The sequence below is a fragment of the Pseudoliparis swirei genome, unplaced genomic scaffold (assembly GCF_029220125.1).
Source record: "Pseudoliparis swirei isolate HS2019 ecotype Mariana Trench unplaced genomic scaffold, NWPU_hadal_v1 hadal_25, whole genome shotgun sequence".
Classification (NCBI taxonomy): Eukaryota; Metazoa; Chordata; class Actinopteri; order Perciformes; family Liparidae; genus Pseudoliparis; species Pseudoliparis swirei.
Window position 1 is genome coordinate 923086 of NW_026613261.1, and position 13638 is coordinate 936723.

General features: G+C 45.1%; 1 protein-coding gene across 1 annotated transcript in view; it reads right to left on the reverse strand.

Moving 5' to 3' along the window:
* Positions 1-13233, reverse strand: part of LOC130190905 (uncharacterized) — a gene marked incomplete at its 3' end in the record, with an annotated part of 28743 nt that extends 15510 nt beyond the window's left edge. Inside the window, exons 1-15 of the mRNA XM_056410509.1 lie at positions 13155-13233; positions 11975-12025; positions 4670-4726; positions 4526-4594; positions 4386-4457; positions 2795-2851; positions 2616-2666; positions 2487-2540; positions 2345-2413; positions 1844-1903; positions 1295-1351; positions 795-812; positions 642-710; positions 495-551; positions 346-414 (exon numbers count right to left, since the gene is read on the reverse strand). Coding sequence (XP_056266484.1) covers positions 346-414; positions 495-551; positions 642-710; positions 795-812; positions 1295-1351; positions 1844-1903; positions 2345-2413; positions 2487-2540; positions 2616-2666; positions 2795-2851; positions 4386-4457; positions 4526-4594; positions 4670-4726; positions 11975-12025; positions 13155-13214 — 870 coding nt within the window. The remainder of the gene's footprint in view (positions 1-345; positions 415-494; positions 552-641; positions 711-794; positions 813-1294; positions 1352-1843; positions 1904-2344; positions 2414-2486; positions 2541-2615; positions 2667-2794; positions 2852-4385; positions 4458-4525; positions 4595-4669; positions 4727-11974; positions 12026-13154) is intronic.
* Positions 13234-13638: the final 405 nt, after the last annotated feature.

Genomic DNA, 13638 nt, shown 5'->3' on the forward strand with positions numbered 1-13638 from the left:
CTCCTGTCTGTCTGTCTCACACTGTTTTCCCCCGACTTTGTTAAAGCGTCTTTGAGAATATTATAAAGCGCAATATAAATCTAATATATATTTTTTTATTATTATATATAAATATATATTTATCTATATAAATATATATATATATATATATCTTATATATATTTATATAGTTATTTCTCTCTCTATATATAATATATACAATATATATATACATAGTTATTTATATATATATATAAATATATATATTATATATATATATTGTATAGTTATATAATATATATATATATATTTCAGAGCTAAATGCAGGCCAGAAGAAGCTCAGGTGTGACGTCGTGGCATCAGGACCTTTGGGACGTTGTCAGACAGATTCTCACAGCTGCCGGATGACCAGACGTCTGGTTTCTCCTCCGGCTCCTGAAAGCCAAACAGGAAGCAACACCAAGCGTTAGCCGTGAAGACGTCTCGTCCACATGTCAGGACTCCGGTCACGCCACCTCGTCCTCCGCTGGTTTCTGTGGCTTCTTGAACATGTTGCTGAAGATATTTTTCTCCTGAAATAAACAACAACAACAAGATGGTGGTCGTCAGTGAACGGTTGTTCCTCTGCAGACGTGTGCAGCTCCGGACACGCCCCTCCTCACCTTGGCGGCGGCGGCGCTCTCGGCCGGCTGGTCGTCGCCAGCCGACAGCTCCTCCCGAGCTTCTCGCTCCTGAAACACAGAAGAAGAAGTGTGACGACATCAGGTTCAGAGCCCCCCCCCCTCCCCCGCCATGTTGTGGTGACGCTCGCTCACCGGGGACTCCGCCCTTTCCTGAAAGACACCAGACCCAACAATGCAAATGAGCTAAAGGCCGCTATTGAAGCATCCTGGGCATCCATAAACCCTCAGCAATGCCACAGGCTGATTGCCTCCATGCCACGCCGCATTGATGCAGTAATCCGTGCAAAAGGATTCCCAACCAAGTACTGAGTGCATTAATGGACATTTTCAAATGTTTGATTTTGTTTTGCTGTTATAAATCTTTTTTTTAACTTGGTCTGAGGAAATATTCTAATTTTATGAGATAGGATTTTAGAGTTTTCTTAAGCTGTAAGCCATAATCAGCAATATTAAAAGAATAAAAGGCTTGCAATATTTCAGTTGATTTGTAATGAATCCAGAATGCATGATATTTTTGTTTTTTTAATTGCATTACAGAAAATAAAGAACTTTATCACAATATTCTAATTTTCTGAGACAGTCCTGTATATATTATATATATATTATATGTTATTGAAGTTATATTCACTCACCTTGACGTTGAGAGCTTCTCTGCTGCCCGAGAGTTCATCGTCTGTGGACTGAGCTTCCTGCCGCAACACAATAAACTATCAGAAATACCTCGGGGGGATATTATTATTATTAATAATAATACTATTATTACAATTATTAATACTATTATTAATATTTATATTATTAATAATATTATTATCAATAATATTAATATTATTATTAATATCAATAATCATCATTAATACTATTAATAATATTATTATTAATATCAATATTATTAATAATAATATTATTGTTAATATCAATATTATTATTAATACTATTAATAATATTATTATGGAATCGTTGGCGCTGATGTCTGGCAATGTAAAAATGTGGGAGCAGCTCGAGGCTCCTTCAGCCGAGTTGCATTGTGGGTAATGAAGGTGCCCAATTTAACAAAGAAGTATAATTTTTTTGAGGAGAATTCCTCTTCTTTCACACGTAAATATTCAGGATCTCGTTTGTCTGAGTGCAGAGGTAACGTGACGACGGAGACACGTGAAGAGGAGCTGAAGGAGACTTCTTACTTCCTCCGCCGCTCGAGGAGACTTCCTGAACAGAGCGCCGAACGCACCGCCTCCTTTCTCCTGCACACAGGAGTCAACAACGTCAGGAGATTCACTCCTCAGCTGGCCGCGGGTCCAGGAACAGGGGAACAAGAAGAAGAAGAAGAAGAAGAAGAAGAAGGACAAAAATAACAAGGAGAAGGACAAGGAGGACAAGAAGAAGAACAAGAACAGGAAGAACAAGCAGAAGCAGAAGAAGAAGAAGCAGAAGAACAAGAAGCAGAAGAAGAACAAGAAGCAGAAGAAGAAGAAGAGCAGAAGAAGAAGAAGCAGAAGAAGAAGAAGAGCAGAAGAAGGAGAAGAAGCAGAAAAAGAAGAAAAAGAAGAAAAAGAAGAGGAAGAAGAAGAAGAAGCAGCAGAAGAAGAAGCAAAAGAAGCAGAAGAAGAAGAACAAGCAGAAGCAGAGGAAGAAGAAGAGCAGAAGAAGAAGAAGAAGAAGCAGAAGAAGAAGAAGAAGGAGACCTTTGTGCTGCCGCCGTCAGTCAGACTGTCGCTGCTCGCTGAAAGAGATTTCTGGGCCGACAGGTTTTCCTGAAACGAGACGTGAAAGGTGGTGACGCTTCATGTGTTGCCGTGGCAACAGGAGCAGAAGCCGAGCCCCCACCTCTCTGGGCCTGTGGGTCTTCTTGAGGAGTCCGCCGAACACGCCTCCTTTCTCCTGCGGAGAAGCAGATCAGACCAATCCTGTTAGAGCCCAGGACGCAAGCCCCGCCTCCTCGGGGACGCCACTCACCGATAGGCTGTCCGTGCTGGCGGAGAGCTCGCCGTGCAGCGGCTCTGCAGCCTGAAAGTAAACAACAACAACAAGTTATTACTGCGGGAAATCAGGTGTTGACGTGTGTGGCAAAGATAATGGATTATATAGATTATATGGATTATATGGATTATATGAATTATATGATTATATTTGACCTCCTCAGGCGGTTTGGGAGATTTCTTGAACATTCCACCGAAAGCGCCTCCTTTCTCCTGCTGGGTGAAGAGACATCAACTTAAAGCCTCAAGGCTTCCTTCAGAGAGGACAGGAAGTAGAGGACAGGGAGTAGAGGACAGGAAGTAGAGGACAGGGAGTAGAGGACAGGAAGTAGTGGACAGGAAGTAGTGGACAGGAAGTATATGACATGACGTAGTGGACAGGAAGTAGATGACAGGAAGTAGTGACAGGAAGTAGTGGGCAGGAAGTAGAGGACAGGGAGTAGAGGACAGGAAGTAGTGGACATGAAGTATATGACAGGACGTAGTGGACAGGAAGTATATTACAGGAAGTAGTGGGCAGGAAGTAGAGGAGAGGGAGTATAGGACAGAAAGTAGTGGACCGGAAGTAGAGGACAGGAAGTAGTGGACAGGAAGTATATGACATGACATAGTGGACAGGAAGTAGAGGACAGGAAGTAGTGGACAGGAAGTATATGACAGGACGTAGTGGACAGGAAGTAGAGGAGAGGGAGTAGAGGACAGGAAGTATAAGACAGGGAGTAGTGGACAGGAAGTATATGACAGGAAGTAGTGGACAGGAAGTACAGGACAGGAAGTAGAGGACAGGGAGTAGAGGACAGGAAGTATATGACAGGAAGTAGAGGACAGGGAGTAGAGGACAGGAAGTAGAGGAGAGGGAGTAGATTACAGGAAGTAGAGGACAGGAAGTATATGACAGGAAGTAGTGGACAGGAAGTAGAGGGCAGGACACGAAGTATAGGACAGTAGTATATATGTATATATATATATATATACACACATATACATTTATAAATACACACACACACATATATATATACACACACACACATATACATTTATGTATAAATATATATCTATAGCTCATGAACCTCGGGGCTCTTGCCTTCGTGTCTCTGTCGTCGTGTGACGTCGTTTGTTTGTCCTGAAGCTGAAAGACGGTCAAACGGCGTTGTGTCAACACTCAGCGACTCCCCGTGACTCGGAGGTCTGTGTACTTTACTTTGTTACACCAAAGTACTCAGAACCACACCGTCATGTGACATCACTGAGGTTGTAGGGGTATACAAATTCACGAGGGCCCTTTAAGGAAAGGGGCGTAGCCCTGGTGACGAGGGGGGTTAAAGGGCACCAGGAAGTAGCGAATGACACAGGTGTTGGAAAGGAAAATAAACAACTACGAGCAAGCAGAATCACTCGACTCTTCGTTATTTTCCACGCACCTACAAGGTAATTATATATCATATAAGGGCATTCAAGTTTTAAAACTATTACGTCAGAGAATGAAAATATAGAAAACACTGTTAATAATAAAATAGATAATAATACATTACATTTCTATAGCGCTTTTCAAAATACTCAAAGACGCTTGATCTATTTTCATAGGAGCAGTTGTGATCACTCAGAGAGTTAGATCACTTTAAATGTGTTATAACCCATTAACTACCGTTCTATTGAGTGTTTATACATCTTAAAATAGGTCATGTTGCATATAAACATTTAAAAAAGGTCGATAGTGTGTTATTGACGCTTAGAGGTTCAACGTTACCTGCTCAGCTGCTCCCTCTGCTGGAATCTTGGGAGACTTTCGGAGGATCCCGCTGAATATTCCTCCTTTCTCCTGGAATCGGACACAAGAACAGTTATGAAGGTCAAGAGGTCACGAGGTCAAGGTCATCCGTTGCTCACCTTCTTGTTGCCGTTGTCAGACAGACTGTCGTTGCTTGCAGAAAGCTCCCCTCGACCACTGAGGCCGTCCTGAAAGCACCGAAGAGGTCAAAGAGGTCATCTCTAAGGTCACGGACCCTCACAGTGATTCAGGACGTCACTCACCTGTTCAGCCGCCTCGTCTCTTCTGTTGGGTTTCTTAGAGAAGAAGCCTCGCTTTTCCTATAAAAAAGGCCTGTTTGTTATTGACCAAATACTTATTTTACCAATTAATTCTTTAAAAATCAGACAATGTGATTTTCTGGATTTTTCCCCCTCATTTTGTCTCTCACAGTTGAGGTTTACCTGTGATGACCGTTACAGGACTCTCTCATCTTTTTAAGTGGGAGAACTTGCACAATTGGTGGCTGACTAAATACTTTTTTTCCCCACTGTATATATACAACGTGTGTTTTTATATATATAGTGGAGGAGCGCTGTGCCAACGGCTGCTTGTTTCAGTAGTGGCGTTTTGCTTTTATTTTATTGTCTTTTTTTGCACTTTTCCTCTCTTTTTCTTTTTCTTTTCTTTCACGTTTGTCTTAGTTACGGTCGGACACTGGACCATAACTACTTTTTTCGATAATTCTACTGTGGCTTTTGTTCACTTTGTCGTGAGTATCGGTGAGCCACAGCAAAACAATGACTGGGACCGTCGTCTACTCGCGTGCTCAGCTGATCGCGCTGTGCAGGCCGAAGCTTCTGCCTGGAGACAGACCTGTGATCCCGCTGGAGCTACGGAGAAGGGCTCGCGGTTGCAGATCGGGTGTCAAGCGGAGGGCTAAAACGAGGAGATACAAACCCTCGGTACCGTCGATCATAACGGGGAACGTGAGGTCTTTGGCGAATAAGACGGATGAGCTCGGCGCTGGTAATGTCCGAGAGGATCTTCCGTGAGAGCAGTCTCTTGTGCTTCACTGAGACGTGGCTACACGCGGACTATCCGGATCACAGCGTCTTTGCCCGGCTTCAGGACTGTTCGGGCTGACAGAGACGCTACACAGAGCGGTAAGAAGAGGGGGCGGATCGCTGTTTATGTGGATGAACGGTGGTGCCATCCGGACCATGTGTGCGTGAAGGAGCGCTTCTGTAGCCGAACATTGAACTGTTGGCCGGGATGCGCCCGTACTATTTGCCGAGAGAGTTCACGTCCGCCATTGTGGTTGTCGGTACGTGCCGCCATCAGCTGACGCTGAGGAAGCTGTGGACACCATCCACTCCACTGTGTCTGCTCTGCTGAACCATCAGCCTGGAGCATTCATGGCTATCACTGGTGACTTTAACCACACCACATTGGAAAAAGCTCTGCCAACCTTCCATCAATACATAGACTGCCCAACAAGGAACAATAACACTCTGGACTTGCTGTATGCTAATACTAAGGACGCATACAGCGCCACTGCCCTTCCCCTCGGCAGGTCTGATCATGACCTGGTCCGCTGACACCAGGTCTGTTCCTCTGGTGAAGAGGCTGTGACCACCAGGACTGTGAGGAGGTGGTCTCTGGAGGCTGACGACGCCTACAGGACTGCTTGAGTCAACGGACTGGGATGTGTTGTGTGGACCGCACGGGAGGACATCAACAGTATGACCGACTGCATCACGGAATACATCAAGTTCTGTGAACACACCACCATCCCATCACGGACTGTGCGCTGCTTCCCAACAACAAGCCCTGGATCACCAGGGACCTGAAGGCGCTTAACATGAAGAAAGCTGCTTTCAGGTCTGGAGACAGGATGAGCTGAGAAAGCCCAGCGCAACCTAAAGGTGAAGCTCAGGAGGGCAAGGACTCCTACAGGAGGAAGCTGGAGGCCAAACTCCAGCTGAACAACACAAGGGAGGTGTGGTCTGGCATGAAGCAGATAACTGGCTTCAAGGTGGAGGGAGACAGCCAGGGGCTCCTGGAGAGGGCCAACGAGCTGAACTGTTTTTTCAATAGGTTCAGTTCACAGCCCTCCCCAGTCTCCTCCACACATCACATCTCCCAAACACCTCCTCCCCTCTGTCCCCCTGCTGAGCTGCACATCCACCGAGCCCTCAATAACAATGGGCTCCTCCACCCTCCCCTCTCTCTGTGACGACTGACCAGGTGAGAAGACAGCTGGAGAAACTACACCAGCGCAGAGCTGAAGGTCCTGATGGCATCAGCCCCAGGGTCCTAAAGACCTCGCCACCCAGCTGTCTGGTGTCCTGCAGCGCCTCTTCAACCTCAGCCTGAGGCTGGGGAAGTCCCGTGCTGTGGAAGACGTCGTGCCTGGTCCCTGTCCCAAAGAAGTCAACACCATCTGGCCTCAACGACTACCGACCGTCGCCTCACCTCCCATGTGATGAAGGTGCTGGAGAGGCTGGTCTTGGCCCACCTCCGCCGCAGGTGAAATCGTCGTTGGACCCTCTGCAATTTGCTTACCAGCCTCATGTGGGAGTGGACGACGCCATCATCTACCTGCTGCAACGAGCTCAGTCGCACCTGGATGGAACCGTGTCTCTGTGAGAGTCACTTTGACTTCTCCAGTGCATTTAACACCATCCAGCCACTGCTGCTGAGTGAGAAGCTGCGGTGGCCGTGTGGACGCGTCCACCATCTCCTGGATCACTGACTACCTCACAGGCAGACCACAGTTTGTCAGGATGGGCAGAGTGCTGTCTGGAACGGTGCTCAGTGATGTTGGAGCCCCACAGGAACTGTTCTGTCTCCTTCCTCTTCACCCTGTACACCAGTGACTTCCAGTACAACACGGAGTCATGCCATCTGCAGAAGTACTCTGATGATTCTGCAGTGGTCGGGTGTATTAGGGATGGACAGGAGGAGGAGTACAGGGCAGTGGTGAGTGACTTTGTAAAGTGGGCCGATGAGAACCACCTGCGGCTGAACGTGGCCAAGACCAGAGAGATGGTGGTGGACTTCAGGAGGAAGGCGACAGCTCCTACACCTCTGAGTGTCCTGGGAGTGGACGTGGACATGGTGGAGGAGTACAAGTACCTGGGCGTCTCATCGACAGCCGACTGAACTGGAAGGCCAACATCAACGCTGTGTACAAGAAGGGATGAGTCGACTTTTTCCTGAGAAAGCTTGATCCTTCAACGTGTGCAGCAAGATGCTGGAGTTATTCTACCAGTCGGTTGTGGCCAGTGTGCTGCACTTTGCCATTGTCTGCTGGGGAGCAGCATCGGGCCGTGACACCAGCCGTCTTAACAAACTGGTTAGGAAGGCTGGCTCCATCATCGGCTGCCAGCTGGAGCACCTGGAACAGGTGGTGGAGAGGAGGACGTTGAAGAAACTGGTGTCCATATTGGACAACCCGGACCACCCTCTCCACCACCTCCTACAGGGACAGAGGAGTACTTTCTCCAGACGTCTCCTCACGCTCCGCTGCCACAAGGAGAGATACAGGAGAACATTCCTGCCGACGGCTATGAGGCTCTACAACAGTTCACCTCTTGCCAGATCACCCTAACCCTTCTTATATTTTGTGTTTTGGTTTTTTATTCTTGTGTGTTGCTGCTACTGACTCGACAAATTTCCCCTTGGGGATTAATAAAGTATATATCTATCTATCTATCTATCTATATACAGGACTGTCTCAGAAAATTAGAATATTGTGATAAAGTTCTTTATTTTCTGTAATGCAATTAAAAAAACAAAAATGTCATGCATTCTGGATTCATTACAAATCAACTGAAATATTGCAAGCCTTTTATTCTTTTAATATAGCTGATTATGGTTTACAGCTTAAGAAAACTCTAAAATCCTATCTCATAAAATTTTAATATTTCCTCAGACCAAGTAAAAAAAAAGATTTATAACAGCTGAGTGTTTGTCAAGGCTCAGGAAACCCTTGCAGGTGTTTCAGTTAATTAGACAATTCAAGTGATTTGTTTAATACCCTACTAGTATACTTTTTCATGATATTCTAATATTTAGAGATAGGATATTTGAGTTTTCTTAAGCTGTAAGCCATAATCAGCAATAAATCAGAATAAAAGGCTTGCAATATTTCAGTTGATTTGTAATGAATCCAGAATGCATGACATTTTTGTTTTTTTAATTGCATTACAGAAAATAAAGAACTTCATCACAATATTCTAATTTTCTGAGACAGTCCTGTATATATTATTATATATATATATATTATAATATATATATATAATAATACTACTACTACTACTCATAATATATACAAATAAATAATATATAATATATTTTTTAATATATATATATATAAAATGCAACAATTTGAATAAAAATACACAAAACATTCACAACATACACCCTCGCCTCCATCACTGCACAAAAACATCTACGAAAAGAAAATCTCTGATTTTAACTATGAAATCAAACATTTACTGAGCTTGATGTGTGGATTCACATTTATATATATATATGTATATGTATATTTGATATATTATTTAAAATATATGGTATTTATACAATATGTGTGTTTATATACATATATCGAATATATTATATATATACACATATATAAATAAATATAATACAATATTAAAAACAGATAATATATATATATATATAATATACACACACACACATTATATATATATATATTATACAGAGGGAGTTTTTTCATTTACTTTTTACTGATCTACCTGCATGACATCACACATGTCGGCCAACCACCAGGGGGCCTCGATCAGGCCTTAAAGTTGAACAGCAGATTGGTGAGATCATCTCTAGATCTACTAAAACTAGACCTGCACCTCTAGAGATCATGGTCCCTACTCTAGATCTACTAAAACTAGACCTGTACCTCTAGAGATCATGGTCCCAACTCTATATCTACTAGAACTAGACCTGTACCTCTAGAGATCATGGTCCCTACTCTAGATCTACTAAAACTAGACCTGTACGTCTAGAGATCATGGTCCCTACTCTAGATTTACTAGAACTAGACCTGTACCTCTAGAGATCATGGTCCCTACTCTAGATCTACTAAAACTAGACCTGTACGTCTAGAGATCATGGTCCCTACTCTAGATCTACTAGAACTAGACCTGTACCTCTCGAGATCATGGTCCCTACTCTAGATCTACTAAAACTAGACCTGTACCTCTAGAGATCATGGTCCCTACTCTAGATCTACTAGAACTAGACCTGTACCTCTAGAGATCATGGTCCCTACTCTAGATCTACTAAAACTAGACCTGTACCTCTAGAGATCATGGTCCCTACTCTAGATCTACTAGAACTAGACCTGTACCTCTCGAGATCATGGTCCCTACTCTAGATCTACTAGAACTAGACCTGTGCCTCTAGAGATCATGGTCCCTACTCTAGATCTACTAGAACTAGACCTGTACCTCTAGAGATCATGGTCCCTACTCTAGATCTACTAGAACTAGACCTGTACCTCTAGAGATCATGGTCCCTACTCTAGATCTACTAGAACTAGAAAGGGAATTTAATAAATCGTTTATTTCAAACCTGAAATCGGTCGACCAAGTGTTTATACTGGGGGAAAAACCTTTTCCCCTTGTAAGGGAAATATTTTTTTATGAAAAAGGAAAACATTCCCAAACGAAGAAAAACCCACGGGGAATTTTGGGGTTTTTGGTTCGAACCCCGTGTGGGGAACTCTTGGGCCCAAGTCCAGTCTCCCATAACAAAGCCGGGAACTTCCCAGTCCTCCTTTTTTAAAAGTCAGTATTCTTTTTGTATTATTATATCCATTTTAATATATGTTTTAACAATGCTTTTTTCTCAAATATAAATATACAATATATAAATTGAGATAAGGTAGTACAGTGAACGATTTATCTTGCTGGAGACATTCGTTATTATAACACACAATATATATATATATATTGATACGTTTATTTAAACATAAAATAAATGATCATGCATGAATAACTTGAATATTAGGGCTCGTCAGTTAAAAGTCGATTAAGGAGATCATTCTAGATACTAAAATTAGATGCCCTCTTTGAGAACATTCCACTCTAGATTACAAAACTAGATTAAATCATTCAACTATATACTACTAGAATGACTTACCAGAGACATAGGTCCTACTCTAGATTATATAAATAGAGCTTACCTAGATCATGGTCCCATCTGATTTATAGATATAATGTACTATGAATCAGAGTATCAATTCTAATTCAGTTTATTTGTATAGCCCAATTTCACAAATTACAAATTTGTCTCGGAGTGCTTTAAACCTGTACACAAGAATCCCGGTCCCAAAACCTCACATCGGACCAGGAAAATCCCAAATAACCCTTCAGGGGCAAAAGGAAGAAACCTGAGAGACGAACAGAGGAGGATCCCTGTCCAGGATGGACAGATCAATAGATGTAATGTGTACAGAAGGACAGATTTAGAGTTAAAATACATTCAATGAATATGACAGAGTGTATGAATAGTTCATAGTAGGCATATTCCACGATGGAGACCTCCACGATCCATCAGGATCATGGCGTAGGAGGAGTGCGGAGTCTCAACAGTGGGCGGAGTCTCAACAGGACAGTGGCGTAGTCAGGAGCAGGAATTCCACGACCCAGAGATCATGATCCTAGGCAGATGATCTAACGCCTCATAGGGTCCGATGACCCCATGAGCGTGAAGTCAAGGACTGGGAGAAAGCAGAGATAGGTGATTGAGAGATGAAAATTCATCCTTAAGGAGAGAAAAAGAGGAGATAGGTACTCAGTGCATCCTAAAGACCGCCTTACCCTAAGAGCATGGTCCCCAAGATCTACCAGAACTAGACCTGTACCTCTAAGATCATGGTCCCTACTCAAGAGAGCCTTCCAGTCGTCAACGCTCACTGGTGTGCCCGAAGGTAAATCAGGTGGGCGCAGGTTATTTACAATAAATAAATAAAAGGTTTTCTTCAATTTTTAAGACTTTGAAATTAAATAAAAGTAGTTCGATTTAAATGAGCGTATTCTCTTATCTGACCTAATATCCGTGACAAGTCCTTTATTAGCAATAGCATCAAATCTTAGTTTTGTTTGATCAGAGTTGTGAACAGCGGTCCATAGCGGACCATGCAGAGCAGCACGTCCTGATGGGCTCCTTAATTAGGCAACTAAAAATCCTCATAGTTATAATAATTATAATGCCTGATATTATTTCAGTCTAGAAATATAGGGTTTAGGCATTTATATCACAAAACAGGCAGAACAAGAGATATATTTAATCGCTCAGCACCCCCCGCTAACACTTCTCGGGTCGCATCGCTCTGCGGTGATGCGTGCCGACACATCCGCGCGCATAGGTGAGCACACGCTCACTAGCCCCCCCCCCCCGTCGACAACGCCGTGGGGGCCGCAGAAGATTTTCAGATTTCAAATTGGGCCGCGGCATTCTTGAGTTTGGGAACCGCTGCTCTAGATCTACTAGAACAAGACCTGCACCTCTAGAGTTCATGGTCCCTACATCTAGATCTACTAGAACTAGAACTGTACCTGGTCTTCTGGTTCTGCCGTATCTTCTGAATCGCTCTCTGCTTTGCTGACCTGGCAATGAGAAGAAGAATCCGTGAGCGGGAGGAGAACCCGTGAGCGGGAGGAGAACCCGTGAGCGAGAGGAGAACCCGTGAGCGAGAGGAGAACCCGTGAGCGGGAGGAGAACCCGTGAGCGAGAGGAGAACCCGTGAGCGGGAGGAGAACCCGTGAGAGGAGAACCCGTGAGCGAGAGGAGAACCCGTGAGCGGGAGGAGAACCCGTGAGCGGGTGGAGAACCCGTGAGCGAGAGGAGAACCCGTGAGCGGGTGGAGAACCCGTGAGCGGGTGGAGAACCCGTGAGCGGGAGGAGAACCCATGAGCGGGAGGAGAACCCGTGAGAGGGAGGAGAACCCGTGAGAGGGAGGAGAACCCGTGAGCGGGTGGAGAACCCGTGAGCGGGAGGAGAACCCGTGAGCGAGAGGAGAACCCGTGAGCGGGTGGAGAACCCGTGAGCGGAAGGAGAACCCGTGAGCGAGAGGAGAACCCGTGAGCGGGAGGAGAACCCGTGAGCGGGAGGAGAACCCGTGAGCGAGAGGAGAACCCGTGAGCGGGAGGAGAACCCGTGAACGAGAGGAGAACCCGTGAGCGGGTGGAGAACCCGTGAGCGGAAGGAGAACCCGTGAGCGAGAGGAGAACCCGTGAGCGGGAGGAGAACCCGTGAGAGGGAGGAGAACCCGTGAGCGAGAGGAGAACCCGTGAGCGGGTGGAGAACCCGTGAGCGGGAGGAGAACCCGTGAGCGGGTGGAGAACCCGTGAGCGGGAGGAGAACCCGTGAGCGAGAGGAGAACCCGTGAGCGGGAGGAGAACCCGTGAACGAGAGGAGAACCCGTGAGCGAGAGGAGAACCCGTGAGCGGGTGGAGAACCCGTGAGCGGAAGGAGAACCCGTGAGCGAGAGGAGAACCCGTGAGCGGGAGGAGAACCCGTGAGAGGGAGGAGAACCCGTGAACGAGAGGAGAACCCGTGAGCGAGAGGAGAACCCGTGAGCGGGTGGAGAACCCGTGAGCGGGAGGAGAACCCGTGAGCGAGAGGAGAACCCGTGAGCGGGAGGAGAACCCGTGAGTGGGAGGAGAACCCGTGAGCGGGAGGAGAACCCGTGAGCGGGAGGAGACCAGAACTCAAGCCACAAGGAGTCGACCTTACCGTCACGGCAGGAGACGACGGAGACGGAGACGGCTTCTCTTTGGGCGTCTTACGGAACATTCCGGCGATCAGCCCGCCGATGTCCTGAGGAAGAGAAGAAGACCTTCAGGGTTCCTCCAACGGACTCTGGGGAACCGACTAAGTAAATGAGCTATAACCTCAACAACATGAAAATAAATTCCAAAATTGCAGTAATACTATATGAAAACAGAGAAATCATAATATCTTGAGAAGCAAAATCCACGTTTTGAACCTGCGGACATAGGCCAGTATTGTGGGATTGGTTTAAATTCAATTCAGTTTTGTATAGCCCAATTTCACAAATTACAAATTTGTCTCGGAGTGCTTTACAATCTGTACATAGACATCCCTGCCCAAAACCTCACATCGGACCAGGAAAACTCCCAAATAAAAAAAAAAAAAAAAAAAAAAAAAAAAAAAAAAAATACATTCAATGAATATGACAGAGTGTATGAATAGTTCA